Source organism: Scleropages formosus, chromosome 23 (assembly GCF_900964775.1).
Source record: "Scleropages formosus chromosome 23, fSclFor1.1, whole genome shotgun sequence".
In the NCBI taxonomy this organism is placed as follows: Eukaryota; Metazoa; Chordata; class Actinopteri; order Osteoglossiformes; family Osteoglossidae; genus Scleropages; species Scleropages formosus.
Window position 1 is genome coordinate 5912697 of NC_041828.1, and position 23305 is coordinate 5936001.

At 42.7% G+C, this 23305-nt stretch overlaps 1 protein-coding gene across 2 annotated transcripts; it reads left to right on the forward strand.

Annotated features, from left to right (window-relative positions):
* The first annotated feature begins 724 nt into the window (after positions 1–724).
* tnxbb (tenascin XBb) lies at positions 725–23152 on the forward strand. Of its 2 annotated transcripts, none has more exons than XM_018754464.2 (18): positions 725–811; positions 3200–3956; positions 4541–6169; positions 6508–6623; positions 10603–10756; positions 10985–11257; positions 12391–14742; positions 17139–17261; positions 17462–17605; positions 18067–18186; positions 18347–18496; positions 18597–18742; positions 18857–18989; positions 19282–19433; positions 19653–19749; positions 20524–20685; positions 21005–21168; positions 21308–23152. In XM_018754464.2, the coding sequence occupies exons 2-18, from the start codon at positions 3494–3496 to the stop codon at positions 21404–21406; spliced, it is 6477 nt and encodes a 2158-aa protein (XP_018609980.2). In that variant the 5' UTR covers positions 725–811; positions 3200–3493; the 3' UTR covers positions 21407–23152. The 2 variants fall into 2 exon arrangements, with proteins under 2 accessions (XP_018609980.2, XP_018609981.2); XM_018754465.2 differs by having other exon boundaries at positions 18600–18742.
* Positions 23153–23305: the final 153 nt, after the last annotated feature.

Sequence of the window (23305 nt, forward strand, 5' to 3'; positions counted from 1 at the left end):
TGTTTATATGGGAAATACATACAGAACATAAATGACGAGGAAGGATTTAATAACTGAAATCCAGAAGTGGGATTTTGTGTTTAGTCCACCTGTTTATGTCATTCTTTGGCTTCAATTCACTTTGTCCTTGCGATGCTCATAATATTTAGGTGAGGAAAAGTTAATTTTTTGAGCTAGAAAAGTCAGATGGTCAAAATTTTTATGCAGTGCAGATTAAAAGTTTTCATCCACTTATTTCACTCATGGCAGTTGTTTTTTTGCATTGCAGTGGACATCAGAATTATGTCAAATGATAAAAATTGTCACTGCATGTAAGTATTTTTAAAAAGCAACCCTGGATTCTACAGGACACATTTCTCATGTACACCAGCACGGAAAAAGATAAAAAAAGGAATGTCTGACTGACATCATAAACTTTCACACAAACGACATAATTCAAAAGAAATCAAAGATGAAGCTGATTTGTTGAAAACATCCCAGTATTCGGATGTTTTGTGCAGAAGTTCATTGCCTGTGGAGGAAAGAAAAACAGAAATACATCAGAGAGAGAAAGAACGAGAGACAGAGAGACAGACGGACGGAGGGAAAAGGAGAGTGAGAGAGAGAGGGGGAGAGAGAGAGAGGGAGGAAGAAATTCTTGAAGTATGAGAAAATTTTATAGCACCCCTCCTCCTTCCCTGTCTTTTTCGGTCCTTCTCCTTCGCCCCCCCTCCCTCTCATTCAGTCAGTCAATCAGAGCTTCCCCATGCGGAGAGGTGGGAGACGCAGACTGACCGACGGACACCAAGGGAGACCCACCAGGTTCACCCAGGTAAGATGCACGGTCCAGCGAGCCGCAGTCCTGTCGGTGCTCGGGAGCAGTAGCAGTAGTGACAGTCATCCACTGTTTGTGACCCTGAGTGTGTGTGTGTGCTGGATTTTCATTGCCTGAGCTGGTTCATATGAAGTGCTCTCTTCTAAGCTGCTCTGCACTGGAGTTTCAGCAGATAAATTCCCTGTTTGACTGATCGTGGTCCATATAGTATATGGAAGACACTGTCATCAAACCGTGTCTGTAATCATGTGGGAAAGCAGGGTGGTGCTGGACCATCACATCGCAGTCCCACTTCCAAAGGGGGAGTAGGACTGATCAGCAGTGGAGGTACGGGGATGATGATCGAGAGGAGAGCTGTGCCTTGAATGAGTATTCCTGCATGCTAGGACCAGAGTAAAAGAAATTTACACAGTAATCGCTCTGCGGGGGAACTCTGCAGACCACCAATGAGTTTTTTAGTATTAGTTAGTTTGTGGTGGGGAGATGGCATTGCAACAGCATCCCAGTATTGACTGGCAAACAGGCAAAGCGTTGAGAATTCCCTGTGTTTCAATAAGGAGAGTTAAGGTAATGCAGGGATGTTCCAATCTGTTATTACTGTATTACTCTGTATTATAGAATAAAAAGTCAGGACTGTACAGTACATAATGCGCCATGGTTCTGTATAATACATGAGCGCGATCATTTCTATTTAAGTGCACAGGCATAGCACTGGAAATTGAAAACATCTTGTTGAATTACTCCCTGTGCTTTTCATGAGCCTTTGCGAGGTAACAGTCAGAGGAGCTGTTGTTTCCGTGGTACAACAGGTGTGTTTAGGGGTTCCCTGTGCTCCTTCAGGGGCGTGATACGGTGGACGCATGCTGAGGGGCACAGGGGCTCCCTTGTGTCAGCGCTGTGCTGTTGTCACTGTTGTCACACAGGTTTCCCTGGGGCCTCACGTAGGCCAGTTGGTCCAATCCTGGGGACGCAGCCTTGCCCATCATCCTCCTCCTACTACTTCCTTCCTTTTCTTTCTCAGAGAGTTTTTTCCCTTGCAGTTTTCCCTTAAAATACATCTTTACTTAATATTTGTTAAATTTCTTTTTTTTTTTTTTTTTGACAGAACTTGGTGTAAGTCATTGAGAACTAGTCTGAAATGTCAATGTGAAAGAGTAGTGTACGTGAGCTGGAGACTAGTTCACATGCTTTGTAATTCAAGAGTGTGGTACATGAAAAAAGCAGTTCTGCAGTTAGGGCTCCTTTGGGGTCCTTATTGCAGGTCCATGACCTGGTAGATGTGAGGTTGGACCCAATGATCCACTGCATGCATCAAAGACTTTATCATATTGAAGCATCAGAAGAGAAGAGAGGACAGCATTGGTCTGAAGGTGACCAGCTCTGGTGGTCAACTACTCACTCTGGCATTGGCTCATGGGATTGTGGGTTCTATTCCTTGGTGGTATCGACACCGCCAGGCTGCTGTGCTCATGACTGAAGCACTTCATGTGCTGGGCTCTAGTTCAAACCACACCATACCCCCAGATTCTAAGAGGCAGAAGTGGCTCTGGTTTGCTCTCTTCAGATGTGTTAATGGACTGTTTGTGTCAGTAAACAGTGTGTACCTTGAGTCGTCCCTCGGTACAGGCCGCAGAAAGAACCTTCGTGTGGCAGGTGTATTAATGGTATCTTCACATCATATCTTTAAGCTGACACCGTTGGCTTGTAAGTGACTTATCTTCTCATGGTACCAAAGGATCAATGGCAGCTGAGAGCTAAGCAGGGTGGTCTTTTTCCCATTTGTGGATTATGAAGGATTTGAGGGTGCTCTGAAGTCTGGTTTATGAAAAAATTCAAAAATTTGTATGACTTTCCTTGGGCTGTATGATCAGACTCTTGATGTCAAATTTGGCTTTTGAGTCACATGTCTAGTGCTTTTGCCCAGTTGCAGGTTCAGAGGGACTAGACCGCCCAGAATGGGACTGGCAGTTTTGCTGATATTCCTGAAAAATGAGAAAGTAGGTGGCTAAAGGTATTTGAAAAATACTGGGAAACACTGTAAATTACTTAGCGCCCCATTTAACAGATTTAGCGTATTTCCTGTCGCTGTTTGCTCCCTCAGGTCAGGGTTCGCGCCCTTGTTGTGCTCACCAGCGTGGTACAAATGTGGCCCGAGTGTGTCACGGCTGGAACGGGTTTCTGCTGCACTCAACAGTGGCGTTCAGATTGATGTACCGCAGATGGTGAAGATTCCACACTACGTTTGAAATGCGCTTTACAGATGGTCACTGGAGAATATCAAGAGTTGCATAAATTAACAGAGCTCAACAAGAGAGCACGTCCCTTAAGGCAAGGGATGGACCACAGCTGACTCTAATTTCATTTCTCTCCTTTCTTTCTTTTAAGGGAAACACCTTTCGGGTTCATTTGACAAGAAGAAGTATTTTGTTCGCGAGTCACGTCCATTCGCGCTCGCTTCTGAAGAACATCGTCTGGCTTTTCCTCACTTCAGAAAGGGGAAAGAAAATTGGTCCTGATGAGAAATTAACGTGACCTTTCACTTTGTTCCGCCAAGGAGACACTTTCCCACCGTCGCTTCTCGCCTTTTCGAGCTTCTTCCTTCTTTTCAGTTCTTTGTTCATTAAAATATCTCGGCCCTCTTTTCTTCGCTGACATTCCTCTGCTCTTCCCTCTTAAAAAATGCTTCTCATTCCTCATGTCCTCCTCCTTGCCCTCCCCTTCTCTGCACTCTTGACCATGACTAATGCCAAAGAGCCACAAAACGATGGCACACAGGAGACACCTGCCTCTCTCTTAGCCGAACCCTTGCAAGGGACCAGTCAGAGAATCCCGAGAGACTCAAATGCCCCCCCAGCACAGAAGCCCATCAAAGTTCTGATTTCAGATACCTGCATCCAGAAGGACACTCAGAGGGACAGCGGTACCCCCAACCATGACCAAGGACAGGAGTTGGACCTGGAGCCAGGCATGCCTCTGGTTCTGACTCACCGGATCAACTTGGTCCCCAGCTCCTGCACCGAAGGGTGCGAGCCGGAGTTTGCAGCCCTTCGGGAACGACTGCTAAGGCTGGAGAAAGAGGTGTCCACCCTGAAGGAGAAATGCAGGGCTGTGGAAGGGGGCTGCTGTGGCCAGCAGGGCTCAGGTACCTTCAGTTGTCACATCTACACACTCTTCAACACACTCTCTTCAGTTTCACACACTCTCCACTGACTGGACGAGGGAGCTCCGGTCCTCAAAGGCAACTGTTTTGGCAGGTTTCGCACAGATTTACACCTGGAACACTAGGTTAGATCGGTGCTGATTTTGGTTAGGAAACTAAAAGCCAAAGGAGAGGAAAACTCCTCATCTCGATTCTAGAAATCTGTAGACCAGGTGTCAGCAGCTCCAGTCCTTGAGAAACTGGAAAAGTGCTGAACACCTCACCCCACCTGGAGTTTCAGGCAGTTCCTGTTTACTGGACCCTATAGGGCTGGAACAATTTGCAGCTCCTATTAGAGACAGAAATAGACAAAAACACTTGTGACGAAAATAGCAGTTTGGGCTCATTTCAAGCTATCGCTAGATGGTCAAACCAAAGATTGGATGTACATGACATTTTGTCACTGTCAATGACTTCTTGAAGTGTCTAGTCAGTGGATGTGTGTATGTACCACTTGAGTGTCAAAATGTCATCTCAGGTACTATGTATTGTACATATGAGAAGAATTTTTGCTTTCTTGCACCCAGGTGCCGGCTGCTCTAAGTGCCCCAATGAGTGCAGTGACCAGGGCCGCTGCGTGGATGGAAAGTGTGTCTGTTTTCCGGGGTTCGCGGGCCCTGACTGCAGCAGACTCACATGTCCTTCCAACTGCAACAACAAGGGAAAGTGTGTAAATGGGAAGTGTGTGTGTCACTCAGGTTTCACAGGATCTGACTGCTCCGAAAAAGCTTGTCCTAATAATTGTAGGAACAGAGGAGAGTGTGTAAACGGGAAGTGTGTGTGTGCCTCGGGTTTTACAGGACCTGACTGCGCTGGAAAAGCCTGTCCTAATAACTGCAACAACAAAGGCAGGTGTGTAAACGGGAAGTGTGTGTGTGACTCCGGTTTCATGGGACTTGACTGCTCCGAAAAGGCCTGTCCAAATAACTGCAGAAACAGAGGACGGTGTGTAAATGGGAAGTGTGTGTGTGACTCCGGTTTCATGGGTCTTGATTGCTCCGAAAAGTCTTGTCCAAATAACTGCAGAGACAGAGGACGGTGTGTAAACGGGAAGTGTGTGTGTGACTCCGGTTTCTCAGGCCTTGATTGTTCTGAAAAGGACTGTCTTAATGAATGCAATAAGAGGGGCAGGTGTGTAAATGGGAAGTGTGTGTGTGACTCCGGTTTCATGGGTCTTGACTGCTCCGAAAAGTCTTGTCCAAATAACTGCAGAGACAGAGGACGGTGTGTAAACGGGAAGTGTGTGTGTGACTCCGGTTTCATGGGACTTGATTGCTCCGAAAAGTCCTGTCCAAATAACTGCAGAGACAGAGGAGAGTGTGTAAACGGGAAGTGTGTGTGTGACTCCGGTTTCATGGGTCTTGACTGCTCCGAAAAGTCCTGTCCAAATAACTGCAGAGACAGAGGAGAGTGTGTAAACGGGAAGTGTGTGTGTGACTCCGGTTTCATGGGTCTTGACTGCTCCGAAAAGTCTTGTCCAAATAACTGCAGAGACAGAGGAGAGTGTGTAAACGGGAAGTGTGTGTGTGACTCCGGTTTCATGGGTCTTGACTGCTCCGAAAAGTCCTGTCCAAATAACTGCAGAGACAGAGGACGGTGTGTAAACGGGAAGTGTGTGTGTGACTCCGGTTTCATGGGTCTTGATTGCTCCGAAAAGTCTTGTCCAAATAACTGCAGAGACAGAGGACGGTGTGTGAATGGGAAGTGCGAGTGTGACACCGGTTTCATGGGTCTTGATTGCTCCGAAAAGTCTTGTCCAAATAACTGCAGAGACAGAGGACGGTGTGTAAATGGGAAGTGTGTGTGTGACTCCGGTTTCATGGGTCTTGATTGCTCCGAAAAGTCTTGTCCAAATAACTGCAGAGACAGAGGACGGTGTGTGAATGGGAAGTGCGAGTGTGACACCGGTTTCACAGGACCCGACTGCTCCACAAAGTCCTGCCCCAATGACTGCAGCGACAGGGGCAGGTGTGTGAACGGGAAGTGTGTGTGCAACGTGGGCTTCATGGGACAGGATTGCTCCCTGAAATCCTGTCCTGCTAACTGCAACAACAGAGGGCGCTGCGTAAAGGCCAAGTGTGTGTGTCATGCTGGATTCACCGGGTCCGACTGCGGCCAATGTGAAGCCGGTTTCACTGGACCTGACTGCAGCACTGGTGAGTTGCTCTGGGTTCTTCTCCCTGCTATCCCACTCACTGGACGGCAGGAGGTGTAGTGGTTAAAGAACTAGGAGGTGGCAGGTGCCGACTGGGGCCGTTGTGTCATAACCCTCAGAAAGATTGTTACAAATATTGGAAAGTTTGGAAACAAACACCAGAAACACGATGTGTTACATAAGGGTTAATCTTGTTTTATTAACTTCATCATTGCAGCTTACATGTACATACAGTATGTAAGATAACTTTCTCAATGGTTGTTAAGGAATCACAGCTATGTCAGTATGAGCAAGCAGCCCCCCCACCCCCACCCTCGTCGCCCTCCTCTCTTTCTCCAGCTCTTCCCGGTGTGACCCAGCTCAGCACCAGAGACCTCACTGATTCATCTGTAACAATTTTCTGGACCCAACCATCCATGCAGTACGACATTTACCACATCACCTTCACCAGCAAGGTAACTCCAGTGATACAAAATTATTCCTAATCACACTACAAACAGATAAGTGGAAGAGTCAGAAAAAATGCTGAAGTACTAAAGTACTGTTACTTAAAAAAATTCAGCACCCATCTTAAAAAAAACTTCTTCAGTAAGTATAAGTAAAAAAGTAACAGGCTAAAAAAAATTCAAGTATCAAGTTACATATTTTAATGTTTTAAACCACTTCCAACATTAACAGCTTCAATATACAGTTTTAACTATTTGAAAAAAAATATGTATTTCTCTATCTCTTTGCAATAAATTAAATCTTTTGGATTAATAAAATTTGATATTGTCAATTACACTAATGAAATGAATACAGAAAAAATAACATTATCAAATAACACAATAATTAACAACTAATTAACGAGTATATCCCTGAGGACATGGTGGATGTTTTGCCAGTATAGGCTGGATAACACACACATGACCAGACCACTTAAAATAAACTAGCCAGCTTTACTGTAAAATTAGGAAAATGTTCACTGTGTTCAAAAGTTATATTCAAAATTAAATCACAGTAAATGACAAATAGTCCAGATAATTAGTACTCAAACATTTATGATAAGCTTTTTGTGGAACATTGTCATAACGCTGAAGACCTGTTAAGCTATTATAATATTTAAATCTCATCTGAACTTATTTGATTATTATTATTATCATCATCTGAAACCGCTTGTCCCATACGAGGTCGCGGGGAGCCGGAGCCTAACCCGGCAGCACAGGGCGTAAGGCTGGAGAGGGAGGGGACACACCCAGGATGGGATGCCAGTCCGTCACAAGGCACCCCAAGCAGGACTCAAACACCAGACCCACCAGAGAGCAGGACTCGGTCAAACCCACTTATTATTATTATTATTATTATTATTATTATTATTATTGTTATTAGAAACTAATCTTTATTAACAGATTTCAAAAAAACTTTCCCCTGCATGTGAAGGAAGTAGGCTGTTAATCAAGGGAAGACAAAATTCAACACTAATTTCTGATTGGTCAGCACTAAACTCTGATTGGCTGACACTAAAACGATTGGTCTCGTTGCACTGAGGAATGTTAACCTTCTGCAGTTCTAACACACGTCAAATGTTATGTCGGCTGTGCATGATATGTGACGATTGAATGATATGCAGTTGCTAATGGTTCACAATGAAAGTGATTGTGGCTGACAGCTGATTATGGCCATTAAAACTGATTGAAAACATCAGCTGACAGCGTATACATGTCACTAATATTTTAAAGTAAGAGTGGCTAGGTAGGTTTTTAAAAAGAGGACATCGAAACATTAAATGCAAAAAATTAAATGTAACAAGAATAGAGTGATGGTCATGTAACAAAGCAAAAGTACACTTTCTTTTCAAATATCCAGGTATCCACACATTTAAACCTGGAACATAACAAATTAACAAGGAACAAGTTCATGGAATGTAAACGTACAACACAAATCTGATAACAAGCCCTTTAGATATGTCATTAGAAGCATAAATGCAAATTATGTTATTCGTGTACAGATATGATTAAGTGGTGAGAATTCAAACCATAAGCCAAGCTCACCATCCCAACACTCATGTGTATTTTGGAACAACTGAATAACTCTGGAAGGGAAATAGAGAGATGTTTATTTACCGTTTAATCCAGTAAAGCATTATATTTCACTGTCACAACTCCATTCTAGCAACTCCACTTCAAAGTCTCATTTCTGGGAGAATTTCTGACCAAGTGTGTCATCAAAAGTTTTTTAATACATATGTCTGGGGGAGCCAAAGGTCACAGCACTCAAATATCTGAAACATAGATGAGCGCATGAGATATTTAAGGGACTGCTGTATCTTTGGCATCGTCGAGGGAAGGAGAGAGCTGATCATCTCATCAGTAACGGTGCTGGTAAAGTTCTCACAATACAAAACCCCTCCTTTTCAAATCCAGAGCTGGCTGGTTTGTGATAGAAGTTACTTTGCCCAGAGACCCTGAAAACAGACGACTCAGAGTTCAGATCCTTTGTTAAATTTAGTCAACACTTAGAACCCCAGACCGCAAAAAATAAATAACAAAATACGGCTTGGACTGAATGAAACCCTTTAGCAATGCTTTGCCGAATATTACAGTCTTTCTGGGTCTGGTAAATGTGTGAGGAATCCTGAACTGTTGCCAGTGAAAACTGAATTGGGATTTTTAATAAATTCTGTTTAATAGTGGTTCTGGTGCTAACAAACCTGACACCTCAGCGAACGCCAGTTCTTCACAAGGAAAGGGAGAGTGTAAGTTTAATAGGAGAACTGAGAACCATAATCACACGTCTATCTAAACATCTCCCTAAATCCATTTGGGAAAAATCATCAGTAATAATACTTCATAAAGATAACATTGCATTTGGTCTGTTCTAAAAATTGCACTTAAGCAAAGAGATGTAATAGGGCGTTGGGGGGGGTTACAGCACATAACAAAAATCTATCTAAAAATAAGCCATTTAGGAAAAGTTAATAAAGGTTAAGTACTATAATGCTGCAAACTAAGAACTTTTCATTAATAATTTCGTGAACTGAATACAGAAATTTTTTTTAAATGTATTATCTATTAACAGACATGTGTTTTCTATCTGCTGGAAAGAATGATGTCACATGCGCATGATACAAATTTGTTTGCTGCTCTTTAGCTTCAGATTTAGAATCTCGCTAATGTGTTTTCCTCGCATCCGACTTGTACGAGCGCCGCTTCTCATGTAATTCAAGGGCCAGCAGTTATCCAGAGAGGATGTGGGAGTATTAGAGATTGAGACTGAGAGGATCAACACATGAGCCCGAAACATTTCGGTTGGTGGGGGAGCAGGCCAGCACCACCTACACCACCCGCGGTCCTTGCGAGAGAGCAGGCCGAGGGAAAAGTTCCTCTGAGTTAAAGCACGGTTCAGCTGGGACACTTTCTCACCATCCAGAGTCCTTTCAAACAAATAGAAATAAAGGAGGAAAAAAAAAAAAAAAACAGCATGCTCAGTCAAAAATGAAAGAAAAGAGGGAAAAAGAGAAAAAAAGACAAGTGCATATTTTCCATCCTGAGTGCAAAACAGGGTGGGCGTGAGAGAGATGGAGAGACTGGAGCGTGCATGAATTAAAGGGCGAGGCTAGTGAGCATGGGGGGCCGAGAAGATAATGGGTTTCAGAGTGAAAAAAGAGAAGGAAGGACAGCAAGAGAGAAAGGAGGGAGGAAAGAGGGAGAGCAAAGCAGGGAATACAGATGTGGGATGCTTGTTGCTAGGGCTGGTGTAAACACTCTTGAAAACATGGCTTTGCCCAGAGAGATGACATCACTGGGTTGCAGCTGGGACACAGAGAGGAAAAGAGGGAAACAGGGAGATGTAGAGAGAGACATACAAACTATAATTTGACATATTCAAGAATGAATTAATGAGGAGGGAGCAACAAAGACACAATTGTCTGTCAAACAGCAACTGTGTCCAGGGTGACCTATACAAGCCTCTGGCCGGAGAGCTAAATATTGCTCCGCTAAGCGCTATTACACTTAAAGAGGAATGTTTCCGCTGTGTGCACCCTAATACATGGTTCTTGAAGCTTGCAAATCAAGGTAGTTTCAGGCGATTGTCCACACATGTTACGCAGTCCATGATCTTCAAGTCTTACAATTAATCACCATCATCCTATCATTTTCACAGAAGTGCTGATTGCACAAGTACAATAATTTATTATTTAAAAAAAAATAACTTAATAATGTATATATTTTATGTACTGTTTTTGTGCTGTTACTCCATGATTTCAGCAATTTAGTACAAATAAGTTTTTTCCCTGTCTAATAGGTTGAGGTTCAGTTATAATTGTAGAAACTGCAACTTCTCAATTTTATTAGATTTTCCAATGTCTGCAAGCAAATGGCATAATATTTAAAATGACTTTGAGGTGCAGGATTATCCTGATTTGTCCCGTGTTTGTTACTCTCTGACACGCAGAAAGAGGGCGATCAAAGGGTCACGTCGACAGTGGAGGGCTGGCTCTCCACTTACACCCAGACTGGACTGGCTGCAGGCCAGGAGTATACAGTGACAATCCAGGGAGAGAAAGATGGGGTCATGGGTCAGGAAACCACCATCGTGTTCAGAACCCGTGAGTCTGGCTGCCCTACAAGCCGTGTTTTTCTAAAATTTACAGTGTACAGTTTCTTTGATTTATGATATTGAAGTTGGTCAAGGGAAGCAACCTGTCTTACCCATTTTAACCTGCTCTCTTTACCACTCTCTTTCCACCTGCTTTATATTAGTTTTTAAGATGCCAATAACATACATACATTTGCTCATTTAAAATGTTTCTCTGTTGTTTCTTTCTTCCTTTCAGTGATTTCGGGACCCAAAGACCTTCGTGTTGTCAAAACAACCACCACCACTGCTGTTGTCCAGTGGGAACCTCCACTGGGGGACATTGACAGGTACCGTCTTTTCATCTCCCCCGGTCAGACTAATGGAACAGTGTCCAGGACACTGACGCTGCCGCCAGGAAGAGACTCGGCCCATGTCAAAGGACTCGAAGCAGGGCGGCTGTACAACATCTCATTGGTGGCCCAGAGGGGGAGGAGCCAGAGCCAGCCTATCACAGTACAAATCATACCAGGTGAGTCTGCAAAGGAAATATGTGCAAGACTATAATGGTATAATTTACCACTGAATGTGTGGCTATTCTATAAATAATGTCAGTTAGAGGTTTTGTCCAGGAAGTACTGAAAATTTTCAGGTATTCATTGTGGCTGAGCACTCAAGAGCCCGACTGAATTTCTTCCCTAAATCTAAAGCTGGAAATTGTGTACACAGTGAAGAGGAGAACTGGCCATCATATATCTAAATTGAAGGGTCAAAGGTTCAAAATTTCATTAACATTTAGTTAACAGTTCAAGGAAATGCTGTTCCAAAGCAGGTTTTACTATGTTCTCGGAATTTTAGGATTTCCTTGCAGCATGGATTTTAGAACTGGTATAGGAAGGGGTACAAGTAATGGAGACAAATGTTGAGATGATGAAGGATGAACAAATCAGACAAAAAGAAGAAGAAGTGGCTTTTATGAGTTACCGGAGAATGTCCAGTAAACAGGCAAGACTCAAACATTGCACCAGACCCTGGCAATGTGAATTTACAGAGGTGGTGAGCTGTGGTCCTAGCAAGAAATGACTAGAGATTCTCCAAAACACTTAATTATTAAATAAAATCAGTCACTATTATCTAAGTTAAAATGAAGTTTCAACGTATCCAAGGTGTTTATTAATGAACAATTTGAAAGAACAAAAGAAATGTCCCAAGACCACAACTGGCCTCCTGTAAAGTTACTAACATTTCCTTTTTAGTGTTTTTGTGCTGGTAACCATATGAGATAATTTCTTTTCCAGAGATTTTAATCATTTTCATTCAACTTTTCAGCCAAGATGCTTGGAAACACCCTAGACGTGAGCAAACATCCTGATTAACTCATTCACATCTGCCTTTTTCTGAGCTTTAGATCCTATTGGGAGTGAAACCACTTGATGTTTTGTGTTTCATTGTTGCATTTGCAGCTTGTGAATCTTGAGCAAGACAAGCAGACAAGAAACCGTGCTTAATCATTCTGATCCAATTCATTAGTATGCATAGCAGAAATGTATGGAATTCAGACTCATTATCTGTTATTGCTATGACTAACATTATTTCCTTCCCTGGTTAAATAACAGAGACAAGAGCCTAAAATCTTTGATCACAACTTTCCTGTCATGTGAATAGGGAACATGACAAAAGCAATCACCAAGAAAATCCCGAAAAAGGTTTCAAGAGAGAAGGCACCGGAGATGGACAAAACTGAAGTAAAGCCAACGGGGAAGAAGAAGCCAGATGGAACAATATTCTATAAGAAAGAGGAAGGCAAAAGGGAAGGACTGGATTCAATAAAAGAGGGATACAACAGTGAAACTCAAACTGAATCATCAGTAAAACCTGGGCTCAAAAGACCACAAGTTAAGGACAAGAAAGTTTTGTCTAAACCAAGTGACAAAGTAATTCCTCCCAAAAAGCCCAAAGTCCCAGGCCAGGCCTGGTACAATGGCACCAGGACTGGCCTTGCAGGTGTGAAGATAGAAGGTCAGACTTTGCCAAAACAACCTGGAAACAAAAAGCAAACAGAAAAGAAGACACAAATGAGTCCATCCAAGCCACCAAGTTTTGTTAACAAGACACAGTCATTAACAGTGAGACAGATAATCTTGGGAAGAAGTCCAAGTCAAGAGACTAAAGAACCACATACCATGAAAGAGGAAGGCAAAACTTATCTTGCAAATATAACCCATAATTATACTTCTGGTAAACAGGACTTAGAGAATCTCAACCATTTATCCAAAAGTCCAAATGTTTGGGAAAACAGAACAAACACAAATCTGGAACTCATGGAGCAGCACACCATGGATGACATAAATGGCAAAGAAAGACACGAGAAGAAATGCGTTAAAAAAGCTAATGGAAATGGACCCACAGCAGGCATAGCTTTGGGATCATCAACCTGCCTGACACCATCTCAAGATGACACAAATTACGGAGCTAATAAAGAGATAATTAGAAGAAATACCACCAAAATCCAAACATTAGATACAAATAATGGCTTAATTCAAAGTAAGATGCCAGCGGCTGATTTGGACACTGATCCAACAAAAGTGTACACTGTCAAACAACCATCTCCAGCAGAACATTTAACAAAAACCCAGATGGATACAGATCAACACAAAGTCTATCATTCCCAAAGTCCAACATATTCACCCACTTCTTTCCCTCAGCCTTCTCTTCCTCCTCCCTCTGCCTCTCCATTTGTAGGACAGAAGACTATGGAAGACAACCAAAAAATAAGAGGCGAGAACCCTAGAGTGATTCATCGTACTGATTCTGATACTTCCTCTCATCGTGTAGCTTTTCCCTATATCCAATTCCGCACAGTTGCACCCACCCAACACTCAACCTACAGCAGCCTTAAAGTAGAGAACAAAGCAGGTCCTTCACAACCTTTCTCTACCATTACAGAATTAGACCCAGAAGTTTTATATCATAATGGAGATCAGAAGAATGAAAAGCGAGAGGACGTAACCTTAGAAGTAGATAAAACAGAAGCTGGAAAGACAGAGGGCAAAATGCCAACTTCTCAGCACCAAAATGCCAAGAATTTTCCCGTCCGCCGCATTCATGGGGGACAGTTACGCAACAGGACCCGACCAGTTCTTAGGATGCCATACCACTCCTCCAGAGGGCCCCCCCGTAGACCGATAAAACCTACAGTAAAACAAGGAAATAATACCTTTGGTGGCAAAATTATTTTAAGCACTCAAGGATGGCAGGGCAACTACACAAATGGCCAAACAAATGACAGCATCAAAATAATTGCAAATTATCTGTCCAAAAGAAACAATATCACTGAGAGGAAAATGACATATGGTTCTGTGAAAACAGATCTAAATGGGACATTGAGGGAAACAGGTCTGAAACCAAAAACAGTTCCATCAGGTTATGACTCCAGCCAAGATGTAACTAGTGGTGGAACTCAAGCAAGCAAGGTGCCCACGTACTCCAAAGTTAGTGCAAGTGGGCAATCCAACAGATCCACCAGTGCTACGAAACAACCAAGTCCTGGCCTTAGCTCGGTGAGTGTGCAGAACATAACCTCCAGGGGATTTGTGCTGATTTGGGATGCACCAGAAGGAATGTTCAAAAACTTCATTGTAAGCAGGTATGAATTTGCCACAGAGAACAGGAATGAAACGAACAAAGAAGATGAACAGATGCCAAAACCGGGACTCAGCCAGACCCCTGATGAAGAAGCTGGAGACCCGGCCACTGTAATCAAAAACAAAAGCAAACCAGACAGTTACAGGAAAAGTATCAGTGGTGGCAGCAGGAATGACACTGCTTCTCCCTCAGAACCAAACCATGGTCCCAGACTGAAGGTTCGAGGTCCCCAGAAGTTTTCACAGGTCATTCCCGGCACCGCTCGTTCCCTTCAGTTCCAGAACCTTCGTCCTCAGACCCGCTACTCTGTGTCACTGTTTGGGATGGGTCCTCGGATCAGATCAAAAATGCATCAGCTCAAGATTGAGACAGGTACCCTTCACCACCGGTCTTCTCTTTGTTTCTTTATGTCCCTTCTCCCCTCCAACTGCCTTCAGCAGCTTCAAATCAGTGTAAAATCTCTCACAAGTAACTGATGCTCAGATCGTCTTTACAGCATAAAGCACTGACTGAGCCTAATTTTCATTTATACCTTTGATTACTTTCACAGAAAATATGGTTCGGTTGAGTTTTAGCATATGCTTAATCCTTCGAGAGAGATTAACACTGGAAAAACAGGCAGTGAATCCAACACATAAAAAATAGATTTTGACACTGGAGAAATGCTGTACTTAACCATTATTATATTCCAGAAAAGATATTATCAGGGGGGTGCGGTGGCGCAGTGGCGCAGTGGGTTGGACCACAGTCCTGCTCTCCGGTGGGTCTGGGGTTCAAGTCCCACTTGGGGGGCCTTGCGACGGACTGGCGTCCTGTCCTGGGTGTGTCCCCTCCGGCCTTACGCCCTGTGTTGCCGGGTTAGGCTCCGGTTCCCCGCAACACCGTATGGGACAAGCGGTTCTGAAGATGTGAAGATATTATCTTCCTAAAAAATACGATACATTATTAGGACAGTCATGTGTGTCTGTGTTTGGACTGTTAACACTGTTGCTTGTTTACATTGTATGTTGCTTAAGATTTTTGTCATTCTAGTGCTCCGTGGCCTTTAATTAAAGCAATGCCACATTAAATGTGTGTGATGCTTTAATTATGTCACATTCATGCGTTAATCATGGGATGCAACTGGTTAATGGTCACCATGTTTTTGTCTTTGATGTTTTTTGTGGTAACACTGTCTTCTGTTGCGTTTTAAAGAACTGGGTACATTGTAAACAACGAATTAGTATTGCTTATTAGATAGATAGATAGATAGATAGATAGATAGATAGATAGATAGATAGATAGATATACTTTATTGATCCCACAAGGGAAATTATTAAAAGTATTTAAAATTATAAAATTATTATAAATATAATTTTATAATATTATAAATATAATTATAAAATTATTATATTTATAAAAATAATGCCTGGAATAATTATAAGAGGCAGAGCCCCTATTATTATATTACATCTGGCATTTTTATGCACATGTAGATCAGTTTGCAACAGTCTCACTTAGACAGTACAAGCACTGTATTAGAGATATATAACAGCAAATCTAGGCACCAAGTTCAGCTCCTGGGGAAATTGAATTCAGAAGCATTAATTTCATGAAATGGATTGTATTTGTGTTTTTACAATGTGCTGTTTATCAACCCAGATGCACCCATGTGCCAGAAAAGTGTCATGGATATAAATGAACATGAATATTTCAATATTCATGAAGGCTTTTGTGATGTCACACACTTTCGCTCTCATTCACTACTGGTCTGATCTTCTCTCACTCAGGGTAAGCTTAAAGTCAGCCACCTTCTCTGACTCACCTCACCATTCACAAAAAATCCAGGGTAAGACCATGGTTGGCCCCACGGTACTTTTTGAATATGGGAAAACTGACAAATTAATCACTGCACTGATACATATTTTATTTTTTTCAGAAGTTCACGACTCACTTCTTCCAAATCCTTTCGTAATTATTTCAGCAATATTTTGGTCTCCTGACATTTACAATCTGCTGCTGGTCATGCTTACTGCATCATTTTCCAGTTTTTTTATTTATTACCTTTTGTTTTTTTTTCTGCACTGTTCCTTTTCAATTATATGAATCCCATATGTTTACTTTTTCTTCCCCAGCCTTGTTTCCCATGTTTATTTAATGTCTCCTCAATTCCCTTTACTACGTTTTGCTTCCCTACAGGACCGAAAGAGCATCTGAGCCCAAAACATAGGCTACACATTCACTTTCCCTTGTTGCCCCTCTGTTTATAAAGCACAGGATCAGACCTTTCCCATTAACAGCACCAACATGTCTATGTCCTCAATTTATGCTGTAAATTACTGTATGTACTGTATATATGTCTGCACATATATACTGTATGCATGCCGCCACATGGGTACTAATAATAACGGCATTTGTATGTTTGTGTGGGAAAACCAGTATCATTGCCGTATGTTTACAGTGACAAACGATACTTTTCTTCACATTTCCCCAATTTGTAAGGTTTGCCTTTGCCTCGTTTGCGAGTTTGTACCGATTGTATATTTACTCATGTTTATTGTGATATTTACAAGTACTATGTCTTTTGGTACAGAGGTTTTTCTAACTGTATGTCAGTGCTGCCATCTGCCAGACCCATTCTCACACTGGTTGTGTCTTTACTTCTCATCTCTACTTCTTTTCTTTTCCAAACTCTATAAAATTCCCTTCCTCCTGCAGTTCTCTGTACTTTCCCCCTACAGTATATTCCCTCGTTCTCTAATTAATTCTATCTCAATTTCCATACCCAGGTCCAGAGCCTCCATCTGACCTCAAGTTCAGCAATGTGACAGATTCCTCCTTCTATGTGTCCTGGATCAAACCCAGGAGGCCTGTGACGGGGTTCAAGGTCACCTTCGCGCACATGAAAGATGGTACGAGCAGCGCTTGCAGCTGTTTATACACACGTGCTGTACTGCCGAAGAGTGGAATGTGAAGTATCAGAACAGCGGTTCCATCTCCTTTCATCTAAAATGTTCATGAGTTGGTTCTGACAAAGCAGACTTGAGCCTACTGCAATATTCTTATTTTTTAAAGGCTCGGCAGAAGTCATGTGAGTGTCTCTCTTCCTCAGGGGAGCCTATCTCGCTGTCACTGAACTCCCATCAGTCCAGCGTCCCTCTGTCCGCCCTCTCTCCTGGGTCATCCTACGAGGTCAGCGTGATTTCCACACAAGGAATGGACGAGAGCGACCCAGTGAAAGGAGTCGTTGTCACAGGTAACAGCTGGCTGCCACTCCGCAGCTCTCCTGTTTGTCTTCCTCCAACTCACCTTCCTTTGGCCGTCTGTCTGAAGGATTCTTTACATAAGCTCCCACGGAAAAGCGGCTCTTGTGTGCTTTGGGGCCTTTCCAGATAATTTCCTCTGGCAACCTAAATTGGGGCTTGTGTCACCGCTGCAGTTTCTGCATCTTGTCAGTTGTATTTCAGATATAACTAGATCATTCTTTAACGTGGGAGAAAAATACATATAAATTTAAATACTGCCCATAATTATTATTCCTGGCAGGAAACAATATTTGCCAATATATGAGCTTCATGGTTCCCTGATCAACTTTCTCTCAGTTCAGAGGTTCCTCAACAGCCTACAGTACCTAATTTCATCAACTCAGTGTGTTTGTGTGTGTGTGTGTCTCTCTCTCACTCTCTTTCTTGCTCACTCTCTTGCTCCTTCTGTCAGCCCCCGACCCACCCACTGATCTCCGAGTTATCAATATCACTGACTCCAATGCTCTACTGCTATGGAGGCCTGCGTTGGCAGCCGTTGATCAGTACATCATTGTTTACGGCTCTGAGAAAGGTGAGTGTCTTCACTATGGAGGACATTCCACCAACGTTTTTCATTTGCCAGTTCTCTTACCCAAAGACATTTATTTTATTATCCATTTATCGCCTCTCTTCATCTTTCTTCTGTTTCCCTGCACTTTTTCCCTCCATCTCCCACTCCTTCTCCCCTTTAGGGTCAGATGTGATGATCACCATGTCGGGAAATGCAGCTGAGCAGCAACTAAAGGATCTCCAGGGTTCCACGCTGTACACGGTCACAGTCTCTAGCCAGTTGGGTAATCAGCGGAGCAGAGGGTCCACCACACGGTTCACCACTACCAGCGGTTTGTTCCTTTCACACACAGCACAAATAAAACCTGCTATTCCGTACTGATCCATGACTAATCTATTTTAATACTCCATGGCCCTACATGATCTTTCCAGCAGGCTCTGTTGACAGGGTAGAGGGTCCGAGGGACCTGATTGCCAGCCAGGTGACACCACGGTCTGCTGTGTTGACATGGAAGCCTCCTACGCACACACTGGCGAGCTACAAGCTGACCTATCAGACAGCTGGCCAGGAGATGACGGTGAGGTTGTTGTTAAGCTTCAAGAACATATATGCCCTTGAAGGGTTTGACAAATTCTGGATTATTTTCATTGTGCTGGAGGTGCTACTGAACTTTTCTCTCCCTTGTGCACAGGAAGTGACCCTCGATGGCTCCGCCACCCAGCACAAGCTGAAGAGACTCCAACCCAAGTCGAAGTACACCGTGAGGCTGCAGGGAGAGCGGCAGGGGGAGTACAGTGTGGCCATCTCCACTGACTTCACCACGGGTTTGTGTATCTCCACAGTCTTCTGTGGAAGATGACTCGCGCTTTCACTACCAACGTCACTGAACACAAGACGCGCTCCACTTCAGCAGAGAGTTAAGAAGACTTGTAAATCATGCAAGTGAAAAACTCCAATTGTATCATAAACAAAAGGCCGTACTCTGTCGAAGGCTTGCTTTCCACGCATCTTGTTCATTCAGCTGAAAGTCCACCATTAACTGTTTACCCCCATCGCTCGCCACTGTCAGTTTCTGTACCCAATGGGTCTGCTCCTGTTCCTCTGCCTTCCTCCTAGGTACGCTCGCCTTCCCTTTCCCCACCGACTGCTCCCAGGAGCTGATGAATGGGGTCCATGACTCTTACGAGGTGGAGGTCTTCCCCAATGGGCCACAGGGGCAGTCGGCCTTGGTCTACTGTGACATGGAGACCGATGGAGGGGGCTGGACGGTGAGAGCATCGTGGAGTAGTGACACTTACACTAAAAGATAAACAGCAGAGCTACAGTAACAGTTCATTCATTTCACTTCTTTACATAATGTGCCACCTAATTGGCAAGCTTAATAAGTCAGTTTTAACTTGAGGAGCTGGCATTTTATGGTCTGCTTAGTGAAGAATTCTCCATCTGTTTTATATGCATCTGTGTGTCTGCATACGGTTATTGTCCAGGTTATCCAAAGGAGAATGGATGGGAAAACTAATTTCTTCAGAGGCTGGCGGGAGTATAGCGCCGGCTTTGGCAACATCAGCGGAGAGTTTTGGATAGGTGAGATGCGTTAGTGCAGCTATTGCACTGGGGTTGTGTTGTTCATGATTAGTAGACTTACGGCACTTTGATGCGTTTTTAATAGGAATGACATCATTCTCCATCTGACAATATTTAGCACAGTGCAGCACAGTCCTTCCTGATGAACATACCTCAATTTTGGCTGCTAACAGTTTTTTGGTAACATTCAGCACTGATTCATCACAGAAACCCTTGATGATTGTTTTTCAGGAAGCAAAACATTAAATGAACTTTCCTTAAATATTACAGTTGGGAAAATTAATAAGACGCATCTCTATTTGATATTATATCAAATATCTAGTGCATCCACTGAAAAATAACTGAAAAGTCAGCTTAAACAGAGGCTCCGAGCGCCCCCTTAAGGATTAACTCTAGGGTTCCACAGGTCTGTTTTGCCCACCTGTGTATTCAGCAGTCTCACACCTCTGTACTTGCACGCATCAAACCTCAGCTTTCTTTTCAATTTCTCTGACTTTAAGTGCTATGTATTCACTCAATACAAATGTTCACTTTTTGAACCTTTCTGAATATCTAATTAACATGAAAGGAATTTTCAGTAATACATATTGAATATTCATGTCAAAACAGAAATGCATTAGAACCCCCAGCTGAAGTAGTTAGTAGTCAGTGGAAATGAGAATGTGGCGTAAATTCCCAGGGGTTTTATTAATTGTACTTAGACAATAGACGAGTCACACAGTGTTGCTTCTAGTTGTTTTAACAGTATCCCCCCGTTAATATATAACACTCCAGGCAACGAGTTGCTTCACAACCTGACCCGAATGACCCCCATGGCCCTGCGCATAGACCTTCGCTCAGGGTCCGAGTCTGTCTTTGCCCACTACTCCTCCTTCTCCGTTGACACGCAGAAGAATCACTATGCCATCCAGGTGTCTGGCTACTCGGGCACTGCTGGTAAGAAACATAAAGTTCGGCAGGAGGAAATAAACTTCATAAGGGTTCTAGTTAAAAACACAACACAGGGTGAAACTGGGTACATGCGGAAGTGTCAAAAATTAAACGCATTTTCATTGTCTCATTCACCCAAAGTTGCTTCTTATTTTCTCCATTTATACAGCTGGATATTTTAGTCAAGCACTTTATCTATCTGTCTTAAATGCTATGCCACATATCTCTCATGTAGAAGCGTTAGAGGCCCACATTTTTCTGAATCCTCTCTGATCTTTCTGGATCCATCCTCATGCTTCCCACACTTTTCGCCATTCTTCTCCAGGGGACTCCATGAAGTACCACAATGGGCGTCCATTCTCCACCCGAGACAGAGATCCCAACCCCTTCATCACCCGCTGTGCCGTGTCATACCGTGGGGGCTGGTGGTACAAGAATTGCCATGAGGCCAACCTTAATGGCCTGTATGACACCCACACCAACCACCAGGTATGGGCCTTTTGCTCTGTTCACATTAAATCTAGTCACAAACATCCAGTTCTGGATCCATGGAGAGTAGCTTTACTTGAATTGTTTTACAGTTTTCGAGAAAACAACAAACCTCCACAAAGCTCTCTTTGTGTTCTAGGGCATAATATGGACAGAGTGGAAAGGCAAGGACTTCTCAATCCCGTTCACTGAAATGAAGATCCGACCATCCTCCTTCACCCCCTCAACTCAGGGCTAGAGAAAGCATAAGATGTACAGTTCGAAAGAGAGACTGAGAGATGGAAAATGCACGCCACCTTCACACAATTCATCACCTCACACCACTATCCACTGTACAATTCACACTTAGATCAGTGCCTGTAAACACACACACGTACAATGTAACTCAAATTCTTCAGCTAAAGGCAATAAATATATACACAGTCTAGCCCAAACAGCAATATATGTCAACATGACGTACCAAACCAGTAATCAATATATTATTTTGTACAGTTTTTCATATATCTGAAAAACTGTACAAATTTCTGTACATTCTGAACTTTAACAGCGAGAGTGTTTGAATTTTGCAGTTTCTGTGCTATTTTAATGTCACCCAGCATTGCTGCAGTCCAATAAAGTTATGGCGGAAGCAGGTATACGAAATAATGTTTAAAACACACTGTATGCTTCTTTCATTGTCACTTCCACAGAATCAGGTTACTATAAAAACTGTGAACGTACTAATTGAAGATATCCATTCTAGTCCACATTAAGAAGGTACTGGTCTTGCTGTTCATGTTTGCAGGTCGTACTATAGGGCTTTGTATAAAATTGTCCACCACGGATTATAAGAAATGTATTGAATGACTTTATGTGCCATTTTAGAACTAAAGCTGCATTGAGAAATGTACCAAATTTGTAACGTTAAATCATTTCTCTGTAATGTGCTGTAGTTTGAACAGGTTCACAATACCATGTTTAATTATCCTGTTTTTGTTCTGTATTACTCTGTTTGTAATTGACAGGTGCAGAACTTTATTTTACCACTACAATTATGTCTGTCCAGCTCAAATTAAAACAAGCAGGAGTAGATTGAATGAGACAGTGTTGTATACAGTGTTACTTTTTCTTAAATACATTTCTCAACCTGTCATGTATATTAAACTGGCTTATGGTAGACTGGGCTGTGACTTTTGTTGATGTGACTGCACTGGTAATAGAATTTATAACTAACCACCCATACCTACAGTATGTTGTTTTATAGTAGGCAAGATATATATTTATTTCTGTCTCCCCTGGACAGAACACAGCCAGGCTTTTTTGGGCTAGACTGGACTGCAGCAAGGTGGCCAGACAGGATACCATAGAAAAAGAAAAACAGGTGTGGTCAAAAGATGGGCAATCATCAGAAAGGGCACTGAAGGTTCTCCTAGGCCACACACAGGGAAAAAGTTAAGATGAAGGGGTGTGGCTACATATAAGTGGCCAGATGCTTCTCGTTCAGTTGCTTTATTGAAGAGTTGCAGGCGGGGCTTGTAATGCAAAAGTTTCTTTATGAATATGCAAATTATAGAGGAGAATTTAAATATGTATAATGTTTTTGAATTGTATAACAAGTTGACATGTTATATGGTAGATTTAAGCTGTACACATGTTAAAATTTGTCATTTACAGTGTAATTTAAAGTATTTTTGATGGAAACATTTCTGTTCTTAAGAACTGGAGTGTATAAGTTCTCATTTCAGCTCTTTGTTTCACCACTAAACTGAGGACACAGTTCTCGCCAGGATCAGTCTTTTAGAGAATATGTTTCAGAAGCGGAATATCCATCATCATCACCATCATCATCACCGGAAGCAGCAACTTCAGAAAGAAATCCGCAGACTACCTGTAGCGCTTCTGATACAAGTGTGACCTCTGCCATCAATGATACAATAAACTCTTTATTATTACCATTCCCTTTCTCTCTTCTTCTCCTGTGTCCTGCTTCCTAGTTACTGTGAGTCTCTCCTCACTTGGTGGAATAAGCGCGAAGTCGCCTCCCATTATTCCGAATTCGAAATTGTTCATGCACATATCATATGATATTTTTCCCCATATTTTTTTACATGCGCCTGCTTCTCACATAGGTAGAAATCAATGTGTGTTTTCTGTTCCA